The following is a 24,871-nucleotide window of genomic DNA, read 5'->3' as shown; positions in this document are numbered from 1 at the left end:
GCGCTGACGGCTTCCGGCGTGCGCGCGCGGCGGGCGGCGCGCTCGGGGGGCCCGGCGGAGGTCGGGGCGGTGCCGGTGTCGCGGTCGGTGTCGGTCCCGGTGCGGAGCCGTGTCGGTGTCGCAGCGATGGACACGCTGGGCAGGAAGGTGGTGGTGTGCGACAACGGCACCGGGGTAAGTCTCTGCGGGCGGCGCCGGGACCCGCCCTGCTGCCGGGGCGGAGGGGAAGGGGAAGCCGGGCGACTCCCCCCGGAGCCGGCCCGGCTTCCTGCCGGCACCGCCCGCGGGCCGCGCCCGCCCGGCCCTGCTGCCGCCACCGGGCCCGGCCGCCATCCCGGCGCTCGCGCGGGCCCGCGGAATGAATGGGCGGGGGCGGCTGGCGGCCCTCGGCCCGGTGTCCCCGTGTTCCCGAGCCGGGGGCACCGCCGGGGGTCTGCGGGGCTGGGGCTGCTGTGCCCGCCCCCACCCCCTCGGCGTTCTGATTTTACCGTCGAGATCCCGATTTCTCTACGTGACCTGAGCGAGTCTCGCAGTAGCAACGAGCGTTTAGACAAAAATAGCGATTTTTAAAAATTCTGAATGAATTTTGAATTTATGCGTTGAGCAATCAGGATGTGTCCTGTGTCTGCAGCATTATTAGTTTAGGAAAATGTTGGGGGGTTTTGTTGTTGGGGTTTTGTTTGATTTAAATTTTTTTTTGGGCAGCTGCTGTTCAAAATAGAGCATCATCCTTTCCTTAATACCTCTCTGATCTGCCACGTACCTCCAAATTGGCATTTTCTTAAGGAAAGGTTTTCTCCCCATCTTTTCCACGCACCTCTGCAGGCACCCGCTGGAAATCTATCCTTTTGTCAGGCTGTGAGGCACCTTGGCAGGAAGTGAAAAAGATACCATTTTAAAGCAGAAAGAGATCAGATGCTATCAGTGGATATTTCCCCTTGGTAATTTTTTTAGCAATCTAGGGTTTCCCCTAGTAAAGCAATATTATTTGGACAGTTACCTTAATTGGTGGTACATTAAAATCTCTTAAATGGCAAAACAAAGCAAGGTTTCATTTTATATGGGAGTGTATTTTATATACTTGCAATAAAGAGGTTTTTTTTTTTTCTTTTTTAATGAGCCTAGGAAAGAATAGCTGAGACAAAAGATGCTGTTACTAGAGATTCAGCATCCTAACTTAGAGGGTTTTTCGATTAGCATCTGAAATTGTTAGAATGGTTCAGGAAGAAGAACATCATATTTGGAAGTTCAGGGATTTGACAGTTTTGATGTCTTTGTTAACCTTCATATTGCAAAAAATATTTTTAATAGGGCTAGGGTTCAGAGCCTTTGGCACTTTTTGCACTATCATTTAGAAAAAGGAAAGAAGGAAAGATAGCTGTCTCAGTCAGTAGAATTTACTTGTTACAGAGGGATATGGAAGCTTCGTTATGGTTTGTTTTTTGTTAGAGTTTTTTTGTTGTTCTTTTTTCTTTAATGTTCTATTGTGAGGCCCAGATTTAAAAAAAAAAAAATAAAAAATCAGAGCTTCACCCATTGGTGTGGTCCTTTATATGGCAATAATCACTGAGTTGTAAAATGTTTAGTGTATTGGTAGTGACAGCAGTGTTGAACCCTGCCTGGTCTCAGGTGTGACACAGGGGGTAAAAGTGCTTTTTCCAATCAGATTTCCCAAGCTGCACACAGATTTCTTTACAACCTAGGGTATCTGTGCCTGCTCTTAATTCTGGAGACGTCTTGCATCGATACATTTTTTCCCTCCCTGATGTACCAGGATATAAATAACCAGGAGAGTGGAAGGTGCCTTGATGGTGCAAGAGGAGGGGCCTGTGTCACTTCAGCTTTTGCAGTTTTGGGTTGTGCTCAGCCTCTGGGCAGACCAATGTGTGTCTGGAAGCCATAGAGCTCCTTGGGTGGGAGAGCAAAGTGTCAGAAGTAATTGTTAAATCAGTCAACTCAAAATGTTTAGATTGATTTGGGATAATTGAACAAGGATTGGGATAACTAAGCTGGACAAAAATTCCATTCAGAAAAACTTTTGAGTTTCAACTACAAGTGGAGATACCAAGTAGTTCTATATCGTCAAACCACTATTTTGATAATATTTTTTCCTATGTGACAACAGACATCTTATTTTAGAGTTATTTCTGATATCTCACACTTAAAAAGCATGATAGAAATTAAATCTCTTTCCATGTGTCAGGAATCTTATAGATAAAAAGTGGCTAATATATTTGGAAAAATCTGGTGAATTTTTAACATTAGGCTTGTCTTCGAAATTTACTGTTCTTGTTAGGCTGCAGTAGGACTTCTGATCTTTCCTCAACCTTTGAGGAAGAGGTGGGTGACTCAAAGGAAGTTCTTGCAACATGTAGTGTGGGAGGCAGGCAATGGCACCTCAAAAGTCTAAAGTGTTAGGGGTGAATGTTCTTATTGTTAGAGGCCAAAAGGAACGTTACTTACTGGCCTGTAAAGTTGTTGTAACTGTATTTAGGGTTTTTGTTTGAGAGTTGCATCAGTGGAAAGGATCAAGCACGGAGATCTGATAAGAATATTAGTATTCATATTAAAAGCAGTCACGTGACATGTTCGCAAGCTTCCTCATTCTTTTAGTTTGAAAGAACACTTATACATGCAAGTTCTTAGTGTTTGATGACTCAGTAGGAAGTGAAAGACTCGCTATAAACCACAGTGAAATGGAGAAGAAACTATATATGGTAAAAATTCTTACATACATGGTCTTGCACACAGGCTACATAGCTGTTCTTAGAACATTCTGAATGTATAGCAAATGTGTGCAAAAACAGATGATGATGAAGTCCTTGCAGAAATGGGTAGGTTCATGGAGTGCTTGTTTTATTGTTGGAAACATGAGTATTGTACTGAAATTGTTCAATAATTGCTGTGAGGGGTGTGCACAGCAAGAGGTGGAAGAGAAACAAGTGCACTGTACTTAAATTAGAGAGTTTCAAACTGAGAGCTGCAGAACAGTGAGCGTTTAATGTTGGGCCTTAGAAAGGAGAAGCTGTTCCAGATTACTGCAGTTCATAATGTTTACTTGAATATTTTGAAGGATTTCCTGTAAGGGGCAGGAGGGAGAGGTATCTTGTCTTTACTGTACCCCTTCAAAAAATCTGAAAGAGTCCAAAATCTCTTATTATACCAATCTGTGCATTTACCTGTTGGGTTGTTTTACTGAGCCAGTTTCTTCAGCCATGATAGGCAGTGTTAGGCATCACAAACTTACTGAACCAGCTGAATATTCAGGATAGTGTCAGGGAGAATACTACAGTGGGGATGCCCCCATTGATGGGGAAGCTGACAAAGAAGACTCTCGCTTGTTCTTATCTTCACCAAATTTTTGAAATTTCAGATTTGAAGGCAAGGTAAAATTCCTGCCTTTCTGTCTATCAAACAATCAAACTTTCTAAAATGTAATTTTTAAGGCTCTCTGTTCTGGCCAGAAGGAGGTGGGAAACAGACTGTGAATGTCCAAGTTTAATCTCACTCATTCTAGTTCTCATCAATTAAATCTGGTTTTGATTGTGTTTTAGGCTGGTTGGAGAAATGCCAATCTGTTTTTAAAATCTAGGATTTGTTAATTGCCAACATAGTTAATTTCCCAGGAAGATACATCAAGGTCTTCTCTTTCAAGCAGAAAGAGGCTGGAAGTTACTATTCATATCAAATAGTAGGAATTTTTGTGGTTTTGTAGGTCAGCAGTTTTTAGGTCAGTGTAGTTGTGTAGTATGTGATTCTGAGAGGTGTTTTAAAGGCTGGCCAAGAGGCACTGATTTTTGTGCAGTAGTTGTTTTGGTTGCATACATCAGGATTGCTATATAAATACTGGGGGTTTAGCAAGTTTTAAAAGTTGGAGTAGTGGAACTTCTTGAGGGGGTGTTCTAAGAGTTTTAAGTTGTAAAGATTTATTTAGATATTGCTTATCCTGTTACTTCTGGTATACTGATGTATTCAGGTATATGATCCAGAAGTGCTTGTGGCTGCTCTTTGCTTTCTCATAGCAGCACTGCATTCTTGAATGCACAGATAAGATCTGTACAACTCCTAGGCACTTCTAGCTTTAGTATAACCAAAAGAATTGGTAAATACTTGCCTTTTCAGAGTGTTCTGGGTTTGAAGTAGGATGAGTTAAATGAGCTGTGTACACAGTGTCATTCTTCAGATACTCCAAGCACTGAAGGAGTGAAAGAAACTAGGGTCACAAACCAGCAAAATAAAAATCCTTTCTCCCCTCTATTACCCCAGCTTTATTTAAAATATCTTATGGCTCTTTCTGTAACCGGTTCTCTACATTTCTTTCCACAACAGGTGCCCTTTTTTACTGCAGTAAGGTGAATAATTATGAGCATCAGCACAAGTGACTTTTCATGTTACCGTTAGCGTAATGACAGAATTCCTCTCAGCTGCAATTAGCTGTACTCTTCACTGGGATAATTGTTCCAGTGGCAGTCTTCAGACCTTGCTTCAGAAAACCCAGAGAATATTTGAAAATTTCTAGCAGATGGCTTTTAATACAACCTGCAGTGGATAATTACATTTTGGGACAGGGTCCCAAGGAGTCTGTGAATTGCCTGTTCTTGGAGGCTGCCAGCACCCAGCTGGTCCAAGCCCTGAGCAACCTGCTCAGAATTCAGCGGTGACTGGTTTGAGCCCAGTGTTGGATGAGACAGCTCCTGAGGTTCCCTCCAGCCTGAAGGATCCCATGGTGCTGGGTTACCACTGCTGCACCTCAGTGGTTGAGTAATTTTGCAGATGAAAATGTTTTTGTTTTAGCATGTTAAACTAGTCCAGTATACAAACTGTGCATCAAGAATAAAAGAGGAGTCTTCTTTGTAAGAGGTGCAGGTGGAACATCAGAGTATGATACATGAAAATATCCTATCAAAATACCAGAGCTGAAGAGCATGATTTGCTGATCCCCATGAGCTAAACTTGTAACTTCTTGCTGGCACATTTAAAGTTCATATTTTACAACTGAATTTCCTCTAGTGACTATATGTTTTTTTATTGTTCAGTAAATTGTCATTGTTTTCTTAGTGTGTATACTATCTTGGAACCCAGTGATATAAAGCTTCCTTTTGTATATATCTGGGTAGCAAACACTCTTTCAGAGCATCCTGTTTGGTGTGAACTGCCATCATTTGAGGTTTTGATTGTGCTGTTGGTTTTAGAAGGGCTTACTGCTGACTTTATCCTTAAAGAAAACCCTCAAAATTACAAAACTTTGAGAAATCCATGTGAATTGCTAGTTCACATTTGAGCACTTTTTAGAAGAGTGGAAAACTTGAATTCACAAGGTTTAGGGTTTTTCCTGGTATGTAATTCATTATGCTACCATGTGCTCTAATTGGAGAAGAGATTTAATTAGGTTTCATTGGGTACTCGTTATAAGGTGATCTGTTATAAAATTACAGATTTCTGGTTGCTAGAGGACTTTTTTATAGAGTGGCAGGAAATGCAAATTCAGACATGGACTCTTTTTTACACTTTGCAATGTACTTATTAATTTTAAACTGTATCTCAAAAATCTGGTAGTCTTGATTCAGAAAACATTCTACAAAATACTTTTATTTAGTTTTAAAAATCTATGCATCATCTAAAATGTGTAAAATTTATTTAAAAGTGTAAATCAGATCGGTTTCCAGTGGGCACATGCTCTTAAATTTGGACTTTTATTTTTTAACTTAAAGCCAGGTTTCTGTTTGTAAATTAAAGTAATGCATATTCTAATAAAATTATTTCTTCCTTTTCAGTTTGTGAAATGTGGCTACGCAGGCTCAAATTTTCCAGAGCACATTTTTCCAGCATTGGTTGGAAGACCCATTATAAGATCAACTGCTAAAGTGGGAAACATTGAAATCAAGGTAAATTTTTTGATTGTTATTTATTTCTGACAGATAAAAATATTTAGGGCAGCTTTTGACTTGTGTAATGTTTGGAAATGTTTTTTCCTTAATTCCCTTTTGTGCTGTCTCAGTATCTCTTGATTAATTTCTGTATTGGATTTTAGCCTGTCACAAACTGCAAGGTTAAGAAGAGGGTAATCTAAAGCACTGGAGGCCTTCAGATAGTACACCTGAGGAGGCAGCAGGTAGGGCTTGAGTGGTTCTGGGCAAAAAGGGGCTTCAAATGCCAGTGTGCAAATGGTGTCAAGATTAGAAGGCAGAAATCAGACAGAAGTGACTGTCACCAAGCTGTACCATGGCATTTTGAAACAATGTTGAAGAACTGCTGGTGCTTCCAGGTTTTTCTGTATGGTTTGCTTTCTACTCAGAGTTGATCATCTGTGATCTTGTATGAGATGTTTAACCTTGGTTGTGTTTGCGTTTCATTGTTTCTATGGTTTTTGTTTTCCTTTTGCTGTTGGTGGATGTAGGTGCTTGTCCTGGGGTGACACCAGTTAGAGATGGAGAGGCTCTGTTCAGGCTGCTTTGTCTTGGGGCATTATTCCAAGACATGGGGGGAGAACCACTGTTGGAGAATTCATTTTCTGAAGTCCAGGGAGCTATAATTTTTCACTTATTTTGCAATTAGAGAGCAACACTTCAAATGTTATTTGTTGCTTCTGCTATGTAGGCTTTGGTAAATGTCTTGGCCCTGCTGTGGTCACATCCTCCCTTCTTGCTTGTAGCCACACAATTCTTACCTTGTGTTGGTCCTGCTGCTTGTGCAGGCATGTTGTGAGCTGCTTTAGTGAGCTTATCCAGCTGAAAGAGAGGGATTTCTTGGTCAGGTAAAGTAGTGAATGCCTTCCTAAGACCATCAAGCAAACTTCAGCTGGAGAGCGAGGGAGAAGCAGGTGGCAATGCAGAACTGTAGAAGTTCCCACTTAGGCCAGTGAAGGTTAAATAGGACCACTTTTCAATTTCAATTTTGCTTTCCTTACTGGTTCTGAGCAGCAGTTTAGGAAGAGGGAAAAAAATCAGTCCAGACTTGTTCCTTATTTTCAGAACCCTGTAGCTGACAAGAACTTGAGTTGTCGGGTTTCTGCTTCTGCCTGTGAAATGGTTGTAGTATCAGCAGAAGGCCATACAATGAGGTCAAAAGGCTGAAGGATGCTAGAACTTCCCAAAATGTGATTGTGGGTTTGTCTTGTTACTATCTCAAGAATGCTTTACCTTGTATCAGCTAGGACAATTTGGCTGAGAGGATAGAGATCTTTCCCTTTCACAACAGAGGGGATTTTTTTTTTTGTAAGAGGACAGAAAATATAATCCTTTCTCTAGTAAGATTTGGGGAGAGGTATTTCGTTGGGTGTCTTCTTGAACTTAATGTGAGGAGCCTTCTTAAAGGAGGTCCTGGTAAAATTTTATGAAATTATGCAGTGATTTATGAGTCTAAACTCCCCCAAAAACTTTCTTGCATGAAATCTCACTGTTGAAGTCATGTTTTCTTTCCAGCTGATTCAATACAGCCTGTCCCACCAGTTTTGGTATCCTCTGATTACCTGATAATTTAATATTGCTGCAGATAACAGTGCTGCATTGGAAAGATAGGAGGTAGACGTGGGTAATTGCTATGAGATCAGCAAAAGAACCTGTAAATGATCATCTTGCATGCATTACTGGTATTCTGCTTGAGCATGGATCATGTGGGTGTATTTCAAAGAGTATAAACTGTGTCTAGATTCTTTCTAGAAGTTTTATATCATCTGCCTATAACAGCTTGTCACCCTTTCTTAAGGCAGCAGTGTATCAAGAGAAGAAATCCCTGCCACAAACACTTTGGGTATCCCAGTAGGATAATACAGTAGAAAGACTTGTTAAGTGTGAGTGCTGTTTTTCTTTGTGAAAATCTTGCAGATTTTCTAAAAAATGTATTTTAGCAGATGAGTTTTATGACAAAAAAACTCATTCTAGTTTTAATTCTAGGCATACGCTGTGAGTTCTTACGGGATAAGTTTAAAACAGAGTATAGGAAGCTGTCAAGGAGATTATTAGTTTAACTTTTCAAAACTATTCAGGAAAACTGCACTCCTTTGAAACTCTGTGAAAGGAGCCTGGAAGCTGATCAGAACAGTAGTTATCATCCACTGAGTTACCAGTTTCAAGTTGCTTTGACCATATTTTCCTTAGGGATTCTCATTTTAGCTAGCAGCAGGGATATGGCTTTTTCTCCTGCTCAGGAATTCAATTATTACTGGGATTATTTTGCTCAAAATTGCAACTCAAACTAGAAGCATAGATGCTGCTCTTGGCTTTTACTGACTTACTAGTCTGCAGCAGGTTTGGGGGGTATTAATAAGTCAGTACTAAGGAGTAGTTTTCAGTTCTTGGATATATTAAGTGAATTTTTAAACCAAAATGTAAATTTAGCAATTGTCAGAGCTAGTTATGGTCAATTGTCCTGTGCAGAGTCTTTTCTAGTTCAGACATACACCTAGCACAGAGTAATACTCCACTGTTACAGAATATTTATACACAGAATCCTATTTATGAGAGATAAGCAGATACACTGATCTTATTTGCAGTCTAGGAAGCCTAAACATGACTTGCCACTGACATGTAGCAATAGCTTTCTTTAAAGAGACAATTTAATCTGATGTCCTGATAATGTTAGTTTGGCCCTAACTAAACTAACTCAGATCATTTCCTGCTGTACATGCATCTCTTTTCAGCCTAATTCTACTGTGTACTTAAAATAATTTGAGAATTTCATTTAGGCCTTTTCTGACTTTCTTGCTTCTACCTTTTCTTCACCTTTCTTGACCTGTTGAAGTAGAATAACAAAATGATGGTAAGTGAGGTGCCCCTTTGCTTTTTGTTTTCCATTTTTGCTTGATGAGACTTAGTAGCTGTTATGTTATTTTATAAATGCTATTCATTGTTTTGTCTTGTCTTACATTTTACATTTGAATACATAATTATTTTGGACATTGTTCATTGCTTTGATTTACTGGCAACTAATTAACGAGAATATTTTATGTATTGCTTTTAAATGCTACGTAACCTGTAGTTTTGCAAGATGCAAGAATAACATTGAAAGATCAACATGAACTCAGCATCTTTAACAGTAGAATTTGCTCTGTTTAACATTACAAACCAAGAGTTTGAAGAAATGTTAAGATTTCAGTTAGATAGATATTAATGAGTACTGAAGTGGTGAAAACACAGGATGCCACAATACTGCTTCCTCTCTGCAAATTTGGTTGTGTTGTCCTTCTTCCTCTTCAGCTGCCAAGTGTACGTGTTTGTTAGTGTGCTAGTGCTGGTGTTCTCAAGAGAGAACAAGTGTTCTGCCCTTTAGTTTTGTTTTAAAAGGATGTGAAAGTTTTGTGCAACTTTCACTTTGCATCTTTGAATAGCAGCTTTTCCTGGGCTGTGTCCTATTGGACAGCTTAGAGCCTCAAAGAGCAGTGCACAAAAAAGGCTTCTGATTCTTCTAACTGGTGGAGTTTGTGTTGTCTTAAATTCTCATGAGTAATGTGGCTACATGGTGGAGTTCTCATAGTATGGTTTTACCAGAGTGCTTTTGATTGAAAGTATTGGAGTCTTGACTTTTGTCTTCTGTACAGTCGAGAGCTGAAGCGTGTTCTGCTGTGCAGGGGAAAACAAATGAAACACCTTGTCAGGGAGAGGGGGGTGAAAGAGGAATGGTTTCACTTAGACTATTTTCAAGTAACTTCCTTTTTATATAGCCAACAGCAACTGCTTGGGTTACTTCTGAAACAGGCATTATAAACCAGATGCCAGATTTTTTCTTGTGCATCTTTTTTTCCCTGGCATTGAATAGTAGGTTGAGTAACCCACACTTCCACTGTGCCACAGCAACTGCAAACTGTTGTGGTATATGTCTGGATGAAGCAGCTGGCTTTTTTCTTTTTCTTTTTTTTTTAAATTTTTTTCTTTCTTTTCTTTCTTTTTTTTCCCAACTAATATTATGGACACAGAGCTAATGGTACCTAGAAATATGTTCTTACAGCCTAAGTACAAGTGAGTCAGTTTAGACTTCTTTAGGAAAGTATGGGATGTAAGGAGGAGCAAAGATAAGATGCTACTGTGCATACTTCCTGTGGGAGATACGTGGGAAAGGAGAAGATGTGATGCTACTAATTTGAATGTGCAACGTTTGCATAACTAACGTTAATAAACAGATTGCTTAATCAGTGTGAAATGACTATACAAATTGCATTAGTTGGTTGTGTTTGTGCAAGAATGCATTACTGGGGTTTCTGGCTTGGGACTTTTGGCAAGGAACAGATGAGGTTACATTTTATATTCAGATGTGTCTCTTCACACCCTATTGACACAGGCAATATGTAAACCATTGTTTCTTTTAATGTCTGGTGTGGAATTTATAATCTCTTATTTGCTTTTGCTCCTGTTCGGTATGCTTATTCACCACTCATTATTCCTTTTTTGGTATTGTGCACAGAAATTTGCAACATGCATGGAAAAACTATTCTGCCAATCCCACCTACTACCCTTATGTGCTGTTTTGCATCTCGGCTCTTAGAAAATAGTATTTGTTAAAATAATTTTCGAAGTGTCAGTGGAGAAACATCTGTACTTACAAAGGCTTTGTAGTCTCTAGCTCTAACAGCGTTTATTGGTTTCTTTAAGGTTAATTGAAAAAGTAAAATTAATAATGTTTATTTTGGAAAAGCTTTGGGATGGGTAAGAGCCAAATTTAAATATTACATGGAATATATTCTACTTCTCTCCTAAGTACCTGCAAATGATTCAAAAATATGGGCATTGTTTAAGAACACATCTGGACACAGGCTGAAGCAGTTCACTGTCATTCTTGAGGAGTTGGGTGTTTAGAAAACTTTGTAAACACTGACATGTTTTTGTATTAAAATTTTACAGGATCTGATGGTTGGTGATGAAGCCAGTGAATTACGATCAATGCTGGAAGTGAATTATCCGATGGAGAATGGCATAGTTCGAAACTGGGATGATATGAAGCACCTTTGGGATTACACGTTTGGACCAGAGAAACTTAATATTGACACAAAAAATTGTAAAATACTACTCACAGAGCCTCCCATGAATCCAACTAAAAACAGGGAGAAGATTGTGGAGGTATGTCTAGTAGGAGCTGATACACAGTCATTGGAGCATTGCTAAGAGAATCCTTGTTCCAGCAACATGCAGTGAGTGAAGCAAAGCACTTCTGTTCTCTAACCAAAACCCGTTCCCAGCCATAGGCATGAATGCTACTGTGCTTAAATTCAAACTAGCTGATCTCATTCACAATCTGTAAGCAGGCTTCTTGTCTCAAGCATTAATAGCAGCTTTAAAACACAGAATTGGAAATACATGTCTGCCTTCACATACCCAGGATACGTTGATTAGTAGCTGTTGGATGAATGTTAATTACTTTAAATGACTTGGGCTTCTGTAAGCCAGTAATGCAGAGGAGATTGGAGCTAGATGATGCTTACCAGATGGAGCAGTGTTGTTGAAGGTAGTTGAGACAAAGGTGTGATGACAACCAATGCACTAATCTTTAATTAGTGCTAGGGATTATCAATGAAAGCCTTCTAAGAAGGAAAGCCTGGTTCTTGCATCCTCAGTCTCAGTGCTGCCCTGGATGTCTAAGCTCCAGCTGAACCTTGTATTCAGTGTTGGTTGTCAGATATATTTTGTCTAGCTCCTATACATGTGATGAGGACTCAGGTTTGAGTTTTCTATTATGTTGAATTTTTTTTCTCATAAGCATCATAGCTATTTTCAATTAATATAAGTTTGAATATCAAAGCTTGTGTGTATATATATATATATTTCCCCAAATTCATTGCTTAGTCTATTAAGAATTTACATTTATGATTACCTTTCATTTGAAATCTTTTTGATGTCACAGTTACAGTAGTGCATTCTGCAACCTGACAGTGCATACATTTGCACTAATCATTTCTTTCAGTGACCAGGGAGCAAATTAAGTCTAGCAAAGTTGGGAAAACTGGAGTGAAAAAAAATCAGACTATCAGTGCAATCTAAATTCAGTGGGTTTTTTTTAGCAATTGTGGACATTAGGGTCTGATGACCTAAGTATCAGGTAATGCAGCACTAGTAATATACTGTACTGTATCTCAGCCACATGTGGTGTGATAGACAGGGCAGGTTATTCTGGGTGGCCTCCACGTAGCAGGAATGGTTCTATTTCCTGTCCAGGCTTCTTTGCTTTTCAGTTGTCACCAATAGTGTTCTTGTTTCTGTTTTCCTGATAAATACAAAAGGATGGATTTTAGTTGTTCTCGTGCCAAGTGATTTTATACCAAAAATTCAGGAGTCTAGTATGGCCTCTGAATTCTGATAGAATATTTGCTTTGCTCCACTTGTCTTTATAACACCACCCCAGAGACCACAGATTCTTAATCATGATAGAGATTAGCGAGAACTAGAATCCATTTCTGTAAATTTAAATTTGAGTTACACAGAAGCTCATTGTTTCTATTAATGTTTTTAATGGAACACAATATTTTGAGAACTTGCAATATTTAGAGTACAATGTCTTTATACTCCTTCCATTTTTGACATGGCCTCCTCCTTTCCAGGGAGGTGAGCCCAGTATGAGGCAGAGAACTGAATGAAGATACTTCCTAAAGCCTGCAGTAAATATAATAATGTCTCTGCATTTTGGGATACAGTGCAGTAACATTTTGGAAGAAAATCTCAGTCATCTGTACCCTAAAAAGATTATAGATAATTATATATGCTGTCCTTCATTCTGTTTCCAGTGATTCTCTCTCCTCATTTCATCACTTTGTCAGACCCACCTGCAATAGTAAGGCGGCAAGTGTTCACGTGTCAGCTGTATTGTAAAATATATATTTAAAAAGCTCTTTTCCTTTCATAGCATGTACAAGACCTGCTTTGCTCCTCAGCTTAATGGAGTATTTGCTGTTTGTCTTTATCTGCTGCACTCTCATTGTGTAACACCCTCAGAAGCAGCCAGACTGTAGTGGTGAATCAAAAAGCTGTAGAGACACTGGAGCGCAGTCACTTCATCTAATCCAGCCTAGGATTCCGTGTATTTTTTCCCAGTTTTAATTCTTTCTTTCTGTACCCAGTTAGAACATCACTTTGTAGGTAATTCAGAATCTGCTGTTACCTGCTGTAGAAGAATCTTTTCATGAAAACACACTGCTCAGTATTTATATGTTAAGGTTTGTTAACATACATGCCCTGTGTCAAGGCATTTTCCATGTCAAAGAAAGTCATGCAGAGGAGAATGCATTTCTGTTTTCTTGAAAGAAAGAATAACAACACCCCCAAAGGTTATAAAAGGTTTTGTAGAGGCCTTTAGGGTTTGGGACATGTGAAGGCAGTAACTAGTGCCGTTTGAATATTGATTTTGTTGTATGAAGTTGATAATTTAGATTTTTCTTACCTTATTTCTTCATTTAATATGCACTCAGGTTGTTTGAAAATATCCATTGGATTAGTGTTGGGTTTAGACAATGACTACTGAAAGGGGATCTATTTTGAGTTGCTGCCCTTTCAACTGTTCCCTTTCTGTTCCTTTTCACACTGTTCTAACGGAGGAGGTTCTTTAAATAGAATTTCAGAATTCTAAAATTGTCAGGCATGAGCTTTTTTCTTCAAAAATATTTAGATATATTTTACTTGAGCTGTGGGAGCACTTAGGATTCAATCAGTTTCCAATCCTTGAAGTTGCAGAAGAGTTCAGAAGGCTGCAGGGGCTAGCGAAAGCAAATCTTCTGTATATGTTGGAATAATCAGAGTTCATCCATTTTTCCTGGTAAAGCTTATTGAGGGGAAAACTGCTGGACAGCATGATTTGTTTACTTGGCCTTTTCTTGTGTTTAGGAAGAAGACAAGATCCTATAAACTCTACATCCTTTAATCTTGGCCTGCTTCTTAACTGAAACTAGTTAAGTGATTAGGGAAACCTAGTGTACGAGACAAGGAGCTACTTTTCCTGTTTCAGTACGTGTTCTGCAAACCTGCAGTTTTCTCTCTGTAGTGGATTTTACAGTAAATTTAAAAGTTCTTCATTGGTTGCCCTTTAAAAAAGGTGGTCCAGATCCAGAGAACAACCTGTGATACTGGGCTTATTCTAGACTAAGATATGAGGGAGTCTGGTCTTTATTTGACAGAGTGTGCAGTTGTACAAACTCTGTATCACTTCATATGAAGAATGAAAAATGCCTGAACTTTGTTTTAAAGCATACATCTTAAACAAACATTTTATTCCCAAGTCACACTTCAGTAATGAACTGCTTGGCTGGTCTACAAGTACTGCCTCCCACTCATTAAGCACTTTGGAAAAGTGAAAATTTGTCTAAAGCTGCAAAAATTGATGTGTGGGTTTCTTGTATTTGCTTTTGTTGCTTAAGGGAGGTGGAATATTTCATCTGGCTTGTCTGGTGTGAACAGGTAAGGTACAAAACTGAATGTACTTCTTACTGACCCAAAGCACATAGGTCTCGAATGTTCATGTAGAGTCTGTGTGATGAAAATTCTTGGGTAGTGTTTTTGATTAGTAAAAACACAAAATTCTAGAAATACAGTTGTCAAACACTGATGAAATTTCTTAGAGGTATTTGGAAATGATGGAAGCTGATTTTTGCCTTCATCTTACAGGTTATGTTTGAGACATACCAGTTTTCTGGGGTGTATGTAGCCATCCAGGCTGTTCTTACTCTGTATGCTCAAGGTAGGCAAAATTAACCTAAAATTTCTTCAGTTTTCAGATGTGTTGCTGAGCCCAAGCACTCACATGGCATCACTGGGTCCTGGGCTTAATTCTGTGCTGTTCTCTAAGGAAGCTCAGCTCTAACTGACAGCGTGCATTTTCTTTTGAGGAACTATGGATAGGTAGCACTGTTGGTGTCATTTTCATGAATAAATGCAAAAACCTGGGTCCTCAGAACTCTCATTGTTTCAGGGTGTAATCATTTTGCCTTTGGCATCAAGTCTTAATGGCTTACTTTGGATTTTCTGAAACAGGAACAACTTCTTACCATGACAACAACTTCAAGAAAGTGATCATGTGACTTTTACACTATTTTTAGGGAAAAGAAAATAAATAAAATGTTGAGTCTTTTGCTGTAGATAAACTAGATCCAGGTGGTCCTCAGGCTGAGCAGAAAATTATGGATTGACTGAATTCAGTGGAAATTCTGCCATCAACTTCAATCCATCTAGGATTTTAAGAAGTTACTAAAGCACATCAGCTCTAATGCCGTGACTCCTTGCATCTGTTTGTTGGCAGTTTGGTGTATTTAGCTGCCACATAGCAGGACATAAGTATCCATGTCCATTAACATGTCACTGTAGTGTCTTAGTCCATGACCAAAAGCAATGGGATACTGGAAGGATGGCTCTGCAAGTCAATATAATTACTTGAACCAAAACAAACCACTTTTGCAAACCTGAATATTAATTTTATTTGTTGCAATCTGTGCTGTTATGTTTTTTTTCCCCTTTTATGTTTTTATGTGCTATTATTATTTTTTTTTGTTTTCTTTGGTTTGATTCCTTACAAATACTTAATTGACATCTGCAGTCTTAAATTCTGCTTTAATTGTACATGTACCTTACTCTGTAGTGCTCAACAGAATAACAGAAGTGAGAGAACTTAGAGCAGTCTGCAGTGTTTCACATACCATCATCTAAAACAAAGCTGAAGACCTTCGAAGCTGTAAAAATGAAGGGGCACATAAATCAAACATTTGCTTTTGAAAATTAAAAACAAGTCCTTTGAAACATCCTGCGCATTTCTGTTGCTTCAAAGATTGAAGTAGTGGCTAAAGTTATATAGAGATGTGCCTCCTTTCAGTGCACCACACTTCTAAGGTCTCTCCTCAAAATATGCTTTCTTGCTTTAGGTATCTTGTTTCTGATCAACTTTCAACATTGATTTTTGCCTCTTAAGTATAGAAATTTCTGTTTCTACATGTTCATGATATCTGTTTTGTATACCTTATAATTTAATAATTTATGGGAAACTTTTTTTCATGAGAGATGAATTTTATAGTCTGTGAAGGTAGATCTCATTCAGCCTAATGCCACTTGTGAGAGGAAATACTAAGCATGTGCTATATAGTCCTAATATTCTCCACTTTACAAAAGTATTTGGTTTTTTGAATTCCAGTAAAAATCAAGAATTCCTAAGAATTTCACAAGGTAAACTTGTGACTTGAATATCTCTAGATTCTTCATATTTCAGAAATGAATATAACATCACACAACTAAATCCAGTGGAGGAATTTCTGCCCCAATAATCATTTAATGAGCACAGATACTCCCTTTAATTAGAGCGCAATTTAAGATGTCAAAACACCACATAAAATTGTGAGTGGCAGAGCTCTAAACATCTGGGTAAAAGTAATACTTTAACAAAAAATGTATGGAGCATTTGTTACTATGGAAACCTAAAGTTTAATATCTACTGATGACTGAGGGAAGAGAGGTTGTATCAGTTTACAGTGAAAAATCCTGTCTTAAACTCACTGCTGTTCTATTTTCTTTATGAAAGTGCAATAACAGTTGTGCTTCCTGCTCATTCTTTTAGGTTTGTTGACTGGTGTTGTCGTGGACTCTGGAGATGGTGTGACTCACATTTGCCCAGTTTATGAAGGTTTCTCCCTCCCTCACCTCACAAGACGGTTAGATATCGCTGGGAGGGATATCACTAGGTACCTCATTAAGGTAAGCTGGGAGGGAAGAGGATTTAAGGTTGAGGCTGGTATCTGTGGTATGTTGGTTCAAGTCAAATTTCCTTGATAGTACAAAACCACTACATACTTCACTTTATTATTCATATGTTAATTACATCAAGAGCTCCTGTATTCTCTGTGTTACTTCAGTCTATTCTTACTGTGTTTCCTCATCTAAATCACTTGTGATGATACTGATGCTATTCAGAGACATTTTCTTAGTGGCAACCTTGTAGGAAGGGAATTTATTTCCTATTTGGGAAGGAAAAGCACCAAAATTGGCTTTCTCAATACCTAAAGTTAAAGCTAAATTGTATTCTCTCAGTTCTACTCACCTGTTTTAGAAAGACTTTCTTACAGTGTGGAAAACAGTGTAATGATTCTTCCCTGATGATTAAATAAGAGAGCATGTTTGATAGACAATTCATTTGTTTGGGCATTTGAAATATAAGCAGCACCTTATATTGAGAAATCTTATGGTTAAACTGATAAATGTGAATATTCTGAAGTTCTAAAGATAAGAATTATTTTGGATTTTTTTCATTTGTCTTTGTGCTGGTTATGCTGAAAGTTGTAATGATAAAGAAAATTTCCCATTTGGAGTAACACTGCTTCTTTTCTGGGTATAATGGATACACTGGGACAGATTTGTCTTAATACCCAATTTGCAGCTAAAAAGAGGAGTTGAACTGAGATATGTGTTTAAATGTGCCCCTTTACTGACATCTGGACTGTTCCTCTCATTTCCTGCTAACCTGCTGTGCTCCCTCCAGCTCCTCTTGCTGCGAGGTTATGCTTTCAACCATTCTGCTGATTTTGAGACGGTTCGCATGATCAAGGAGAAGTTGTGTTATGTGGGATACAACATTGAACAGGAGCAGAAACTGGCACTAGAGACCACAGTTCTAGTTGAATCCTACACGGTGAGTGTCTCAAGACAGCTTTCCTTGTCCTAAACTTCCTAGGTTTAAATTCAGGTAGCATTTAGCTTCTATTTCTTTACAGTTTTTCTTGGCAGCCATTCACCTCTCGGCCTGGAGAATAAAATTGATTGGTTCTGGGAAAATGTTCTACAGGCTTTCTTTTCAGATTTTCTGTAAGACTTGGTTCTCATTTTTGTCATTGTAGATCTTTGAAATTTGAATACTATAGTACAGGGATTTGTAGAGAAAGTGGACTTATTCTAGCATATGAGATTGTTTCAGCTTTATCCATGCAGCAGTGAGACATGAGACTGATATCTGGTGTCAGGAAAGGTAAACTTGCTCTTAGTGGAAACTTTGTGATCACAGTTGGAAAAATTTGCAGAAAAGCATTATTCTTGCTGTTAGATAATTTTTAAAATTGATACTAGGAGTTGGTATTGCAAGGAAATATTTGGTAGGTCAATAGCAATGTGTCTAGTCCCTGATGTCTCCAAGTGAATTGCAGAGTGATTAAAGAATTTGTATATTCTTTCAGTACTACTGAATGACTTCTTGCACTGCTGACAATTATCAACAATTTCCTGTGTTAAAACATTTGGGAGCAATGTAGGTCATTTCCTCTTGGGTTTTTTTTAGCATTCAAGTGGCTAAAAGTAGTCTTTTCAATGGTGATGTTTCTTCCCTAGCTCCCAGATGGCAGGATTATCAAAGTTGGTGGAGAACGGTTTGAGGCACCGGAGGCTCTCTTCCAGCCTCACTTAATCAATGTTGAAGGGGTTGGTGTGGCTGAATTGCTGTTCAACACCATCCAGGCTGCTGACATTGATACCAGGTAAGAGCAGAACATTTAAAATCCTTGGTCTTGGTGCAGGGGTGGTGCAAGAACTGTATTCAAAGTAACAACTTTTGCTTTAGGCATTAATGTGTGCTCCTGGGAGAAGGGTGTATGCTGGGAGTGGGGCTCAGGCTGAGTTTTTGGAGCTTAACAGATTGTCTGGAAACTATTTCAATAAGAATGAACAAAGATAAAATCTTGAAAGCACAATATTTTTTTTATTTCTGCTTTCTGGGAAAGCATGAGCTAGCCTGCTGAAATTGTGCAGTCTTTTTTTGTGTAGTGACAAAGTTTAGGTTTGTATTTACGGCCCTGTCAATTCAGGTAGCTACCATAGTACAGAGTAAACTATACAATGCTACAAAGACTATTTTTTTTGGGTCAGGTCTGAATTCTACAAGCACATTGTGCTGTCTGGAGGGTCCACCATGTACCCTGGGCTGCCTTCACGACTGGAGCGGGAACTGAAACAGCTGTACCTGGAGCGAGTTCTGAAAGGAGATGTGGAAAAACTCTCGGTGGGTATCGGTGGCTGCTGCACCGCGGGGCTCAGAGGCTTCCCCGGAATCCCCACTAGAGGGAACCAAGTGGTCAGAAATGACGGAGGCTGCGGATGGCTCTTCCTGCAGCTTGCAAAATCGCTGTCCCTCTTCCTCACACCACTGCCTTTGCTTTGTACATACTTCCAATAAAGTGACCTTCTAGACCCTGCTAGTAGCAGGTAGTTTCTGAAGTCTTGGGTTGTTTCGAATGTAAAATAGGCTGATAAATACCAGGGCACAAATTATTATGTTGGTTAAACAAAGCTAGAGTTTCTGTGCCTTAAAGTTGTCATAGAGGAAAAAAAAAATATTTATTTTTAATCTGTGAAAGTTTTGGTTCATACTACAAGTGAAATACTCAAAAGAGAGAGAGGCTAGAGTTCTAAGACACTTTCAGGTGGAGTAAGTTTCCCTTTTCCATTGGTTATTGTGATAAACAGGCAATAGCCACACACATTTACAGAGGTAAGTGTGTTGTACTGAAAATTCCTTTGAGTGGAGTTTCTAACAGTGAACTGAATTGAATTTCCCTGGTTCTTAATGCAGTGTTCTCTGGAGGTCTTTGTGGAATGACCCAATTGTACAGAATGTTTGACATCTGAGATAGTATTTCAGTCACAGTTTTGTACTCATTTTTGTTCTTGAAGTTAGAGCTTTAGCGCTGAAGAAGTTAAGGGAATATTAGTAGTTAAACTGGTTTAGATTGTGTAGATTGGTATAATTCTAAAACATTTGTGATTTGATGATCTGGTAACTTCTGATAAGTTTAGCCATCAAAGATTAGGAATTATTTCACTTTTAATAGTGTTCTTGAAATGCAGAAATTGGGTCTTTAATTTTCTGTTAGTATTCTGAATCCTGGACTTTTTGTTGATATACTGGAAGTACAACTTTTGGGCAAGTGTCAGTAACTGTGTGTAATTCCCAATGCAAAGTCATTATTTTACTTGGGTTGCGCAAGCTGGAAGCTCGCACAGACTGCCCTGTGCTAACATTTCATTTTTTAGTTGCATTTTTCTCACTAGTCAGTTTCCACTTCATTGTTCTGGTAAAAAGCCCAATTTTATTTTGCATGGCTTTGTTTCAAGAATCCTAGTAACAATTTCTTTTCTCTTTCTCAGAAATTTAAGATCCGAATCGAAGATCCCCCTCGTCGGAAGCACATGGTGTTTCTGGGGGGTGCCGTTCTAGCAGACATCATGAAAGACAAAGACAACTTCTGGATGACCCGACAAGAATACCAAGAAAAGGGAGTGCGTGTGCTGGAGAAGCTTGGTGTGACTGTTCGATAAATCCCAAAGCTTGTTCCCGTCACATGTCTAAAGCTTTTTTCTTTCATTGCCAATCTCTGAACTCACTCAGCTACATGCTATGGAAGGGCCTGTCTGTGGCCTTTTGACCCAAACGTCAGGTTTTGTTCTGGTTTCTTGGGGTAGCTTTTGTTAAATGTTTCTTAATGTGGCTAAATTTGACTATTAAATTTGACCACTTCCCTGCAAACAAAACGGAGCAAGAGCAGCCTGTCGACTTCATTGTTCCCTCCCAGTAGGCAATTGGGTAATTCTGGTAGGCTTTTTCTTCTGGGTTTATTGCTGTAGTCCTGCTAGCTTTTGTCTCTAGTTCACAAAGGGTTGTGTGCCTTTTTTAGCATAAGAAAACCTTTAAACGAGAGTTTTTGCTATTGGATCATTGTGGTGGTTATCTTTGCATCTCTATGCCTCTCTCTACATTAAGTTTGGTTTTTTTTTTTCTTTCCTGCAATTAGGAATTTTGATTAAACATTGTTAAAAACTAGTTGAAGTAGCTGGAGTGACTTTAACACACGGTTTTGATGTAATGTGATTTCATATGCACTGCTGCCTAAACTGGCTTCTGAGGTGGTTCATCCTAAAAGGTGGTGGTGGGGCCTTCAGACTGTATTTCTCTAAGTGGGAATGTACGGTTGCCACAAATGGAGAAACACCTGATGCTCTGGCAAGTGTACATTTGTGGTCTTAGGTGTCTTTTTTCTGGAGAGAGGAGACAGGATTGAGCTGTGTTTCTTTTTTGTTAAGGGACAGCTGGGGGGTGGTCAGCCTGACCAAAAATGCCTCTTCATAACTAAATTTTGGTACCATGTTGTCTCAGCATAGGAAGCAAGAATGTTAAATTGGTTATTCTGTAATTGTTGAAGAAACTTAGATATGCTGAGAAAGGAGCATCTAAACTTATTGAAGAGATTTAATTCTTTCAGAAATGCTCGTGAAAACTGTAACTATAGTTATTTAAACCCCCAGAACAAAGTTTTAAAAAGTCTGATGTTTTAAGTGCTTGTATGTACATCAGAAGCACTTCCATTAAACTTTACAAGTATATTAACCTAGTGCCAAGTATTTACTGCAAATGAATATTTCAATGACCAGTGTTTATTGCAGCAAGCAAATATTTATAAACAACCAGTGGCAGTAGGTTATAAAGAATAACTTATATTTGTTCCAGTTAAGAATAATATTAAAACAGGAGATGTTGGTTGGTAAATAGCCACAATTCATTTTATCCAGTCTTGATTTTTGATACTTAACGTGGGATGGGGAAGGAAGTGAAAACCAGTGATGAAAATGCTGTTTCCAGAAAGTACATTAAAGCTGAGTTGTTCTAAAAAATAGAAGTTGTCACTAGTAATTATCAGCCACCTTCTCTGGGTATAGTTGCCTGTATTTTTTTCCTACTAGCAGACTGCTAACTATCGTTGCTATAAAATCTGCCTTACATTAAGCATAGCAAAAACTGCTTGCATACAAATGCTAGCTAGACTTAGTTCCACTTTGCTTTCCATAGAAATATTGTATTACTTCTTACTGGTTTTTGAAGCCTACCATAACATGTAAGCATAAGGAAGTCAAGATCAGCTTTTGACTTCCAAACCTTGGAATGTATGAGAGATGCTTTCATATACTTGCCATTTGTCTACATCCTTACATTAATAATTGACCCCAGAAACGTGGAAATATTAAACTCCCTTGGACTGTTAAAATGTGCTTCCTTTCTAAATCGAGCAGACAGTTTCCTTTGGCTGAGCGAGCCAAAGGGGCAGAAACCATGTCTGCATTTCTTTAATAACAAGACAGTCACTATAGTATTGCTAGTAATGACCATTTAATTATAGGTGGGTGGGGTTTTTTGCAGCTATATTTACTCTTAACTTGAACAATACGAATTTACAGGCATGCCGGTCGTGCCTCAGTGCATGCACTTAAGCAGTTACTAGATTTTTGGGGACATGAATGTAAGGGGTACTCTGAATTCCTGTAGTCTTCTAAACATTTAATACACAAGACTTAAAAATGCTATGGGCTTGCTTTAGAGCTATGATTTCTCATGTGACTGTCTCTGGGCTTTTCAGACAGTGTTGGGAATCATGGAAATAAACCAAAGAATGACTTAAAACCTTTTTTTAAATGACAATCTGTCATGTGGTTTTTCAAATCTAGACCTTGACCCTGCAACCCCTTTTCTAAACCATCTTCTCCCCTGTCCACTGGCTTCAGTGAGGTATGTGCATGTTTGAGTAAAGGTTTTGGAATTTGGCCCCTTGACTAAAGAACTTCACAGCACCATGAGTAATAAATGTCAGTTGATTGTGCAGAATCTTGGGTTTCCATGGAAACCATGTATATATTAAAAAAAGCAACTAGCATTTTAAATTAACTGTGATCATGGTTCCAGAGGAACACATTCGTAATCCGAATACTGAATGGGGTGTTCCAGTTGTGCTCAGTGTGGTTCTCCATGTATGTGTTTGCACACACAAGTGTTGTGTGTGTGTTCTCTCAGCTGACAGCTTCAATACTGCTATGAAAGCAATCTGGTTTTAAAGTTTTTTTGAAGACCAAATAACTTGAATTGTATTTGCAAAATGCTTCAGCTCCTATAAAATTAGAATAGAAGATGCCGCATCAGTTGTAAGTTTTTTGGGAACATCCTATTTTTAATGTTAAGCTGCTTCAAACCCTCCCCTCCCCCAGTGTTCTAGGATGTTAACCAATGTAACACAGATGGCTTTTTATACAGTTCTGAATAATGTTAACACACAACACTGGTTGAGACCATGAATGGAAATAAACATCTATTTAAATTGACAGGTCTTTTCAATACAAAAATAAAATCAGATTTTTTTCAAAGTAGATTATGTTTGCTTTGTTTCCTTTGGGAAATCACAGTTCTGTCAGTTTTTCTCTAACTTAACTTCCATCACAAAACCATCATGAGCTGCTTTTGCTGAGGAAATCTGACATGACAAAATAACACATTGTCTACTGATTGCTGTCATACTCCATCTTTTAGCCAATACTGCACTCCCTCCATCCTTTTATTTAAAAAGAAAAATTCCTAATCCTTGGACAGGACTCTTTTTTTCTAGTTCAACCTCCATACTGCAAAATAGGAAGAACCCTCAACTTGTATTGACCTCAGCATCCTTTGCTAAGCTTAGAAACCACATTATGATGCCCTGTTTAGGAAGAGTCTCCTTGGCATTGTGACTTCATGTGCTATTTCACCCGCATCCCTGATTTTCACTGATAGAAAAAGTGCATGTGGGGGTTGACCTGTAGCATTTAGAAGGACTTGAGTGGATTAGTGACTGGTCCACCACTCATGGTGCATTAACTGGCTTTTGAAATGAGCTCAACCAGCTTCTCCCCCCAGCTCATTGCACATGCTGTGCTGGAGGAATGTTCACCAGGCATCTTGTTTGGGGTAGGATAATGGGTTTGTTTTTCTTAGATGGAACCACTATGTACAGTTTGGCTCTGGATCCATCTGCCTCAGTGGTTGGGTCAAACACTTACCTTAGGGACAGAGGCAGATAGACAGGATTTTAATGGGAAAAAAAGTAAGGCCATCCTTAACCCCAAATCTGTGTTTCATCACTGTGCATTCTTTGGGAAAAATAAGTACATCTGGCTATACCTCTGCTCAGTACTAATTCATGTTCCCTGCTCCTCCCCTTTCTCTTGTTTTGCCTGACATGGCTTTTGTGTGGAAAGGACTAAATACAGCTCAGTCGACATTTACTAGTCAACTTTTTCAATAGTGAATTCCTCCCTGTGGGCACTTCAGCTGTTTTCCACAAACAAGTGTCATTAGCTTTTCCAAAACTGTGGAAGATCTGGTTTTGAGGGGGTTTTTTGGTTGTTGTTTGGGGGTGGGGGGGATGTTGTTTGTTTGCTTTGGTGTGGGTCTTTGGAGGGTTTTTTGGGTTTTTTTGGTTTGCTTTTTTAAAAAAAATCCAAGTATATCTGCTTCAATGTTCTAACTAAGAATGGTATTAGAGAAAATTGATTTGGACTTTTTCAGCAAATATTTCAGCTAAGATTTTGCTTTATTTGAGCCCTGCTATGTCATGCTTTGTTTCTTCCTAATGTGTTGGTTTGTTGTCCTTGTGCTGTCGCTGCAACTTTGCCATTATAGGCCTCAAGAAAAAAACCATTCAGAACAAGCTGCTAATTTTGTTTCTTACCTTCACTGCATTACAACATTAAAATTGCTCATTAATAACATCCTCCATGTAAATTGCTTACCTTCCCATAACCTGGTGCTGCAGCCCATTGAACCAACTAACAGCTGCACAAAACAAGATTTCTGTGCACATCTGCTTATTGCCCAAACAGCTGGAGAAGAGGTTCTTGCCTTCTTTGTGCCTTATAAAGAATTCTGTTGTGGTGCTGCTGGAAAAAGGAGAAGTTTGGGGAGGAGAGGCTGCATGGGGCTTTGTTTTTCAAATGGTTTATTTGGGTTTCTTTTAAATTTTGTTTTTTCTTTGTGAAAGCAACCTTAACACTGAAGATTAGGGAAACAGTTTCTATTCTGGGTCATGAATAAAGCATATTAAGAGTCTTAGCAGATACTTGGGATGGTACTAAAGGCCATCTTC

The 24,871-nt window shown here is 38.8% G+C and overlaps 1 protein-coding gene across 2 annotated transcripts; it reads left to right on the top strand.

The window, feature by feature from the left end:
* Positions 1-28: 28 nt before the first annotated feature.
* On the top strand, positions 29-23,120 carry ACTR2 (actin related protein 2). Of its 2 annotated transcripts, XM_015621037.1 has the most exons (10): positions 43-174; positions 5,775-5,885; positions 8,743-8,757; positions 10,833-11,048; positions 14,577-14,649; positions 16,510-16,646; positions 17,428-17,577; positions 18,267-18,412; positions 18,801-18,933; positions 20,079-23,120. In XM_015621037.1, exons 1-10 carry the CDS (start codon positions 127-129, stop codon positions 20,247-20,249), a joined length of 1,200 nt encoding a protein of 399 aa, XP_015476523.1. In that variant the 5' UTR covers positions 43-126; the 3' UTR covers positions 20,250-23,120. The 2 variants fall into 2 exon arrangements, with proteins under 2 accessions (XP_015476524.1, XP_015476523.1); XM_015621038.1 differs by lacking the exon at positions 8,743-8,757 and having other exon boundaries at positions 29-174.
* Positions 23,121-24,871: the final 1,751 nt, after the last annotated feature.

Source organism: Parus major, chromosome 3, assembly GCF_001522545.3.
Source record: "Parus major isolate Abel chromosome 3, Parus_major1.1, whole genome shotgun sequence".
Lineage (NCBI taxonomy): Eukaryota > Metazoa > Chordata > Aves > Passeriformes > Paridae > Parus > Parus major.
The sequence above is the reverse complement of the archived record's forward strand: the minus strand, read 5'-3'. Positions and strand labels throughout refer to the sequence as shown.

Excerpts from the sequence above, each read along its gene's own strand:
- ACTR2 (XM_015621037.1), top strand. The coding sequence starts at position 127 with ATGGACACGCTGGGCAGGAAGGTGGTGGTGTGCGACAACGGCACCGGG. Across the intron at positions 11,049-14,576 it reads ACAGGGAGAAGATTGTGGAG|GTTATGTTTGAGACATACCA; the intron begins GTATGTCTAGTA and ends TTCATCTTACAG. Across the intron at positions 17,578-18,266 it reads TTCTAGTTGAATCCTACACG|CTCCCAGATGGCAGGATTAT; the intron begins GTGAGTGTCTCA and ends TTTCTTCCCTAG.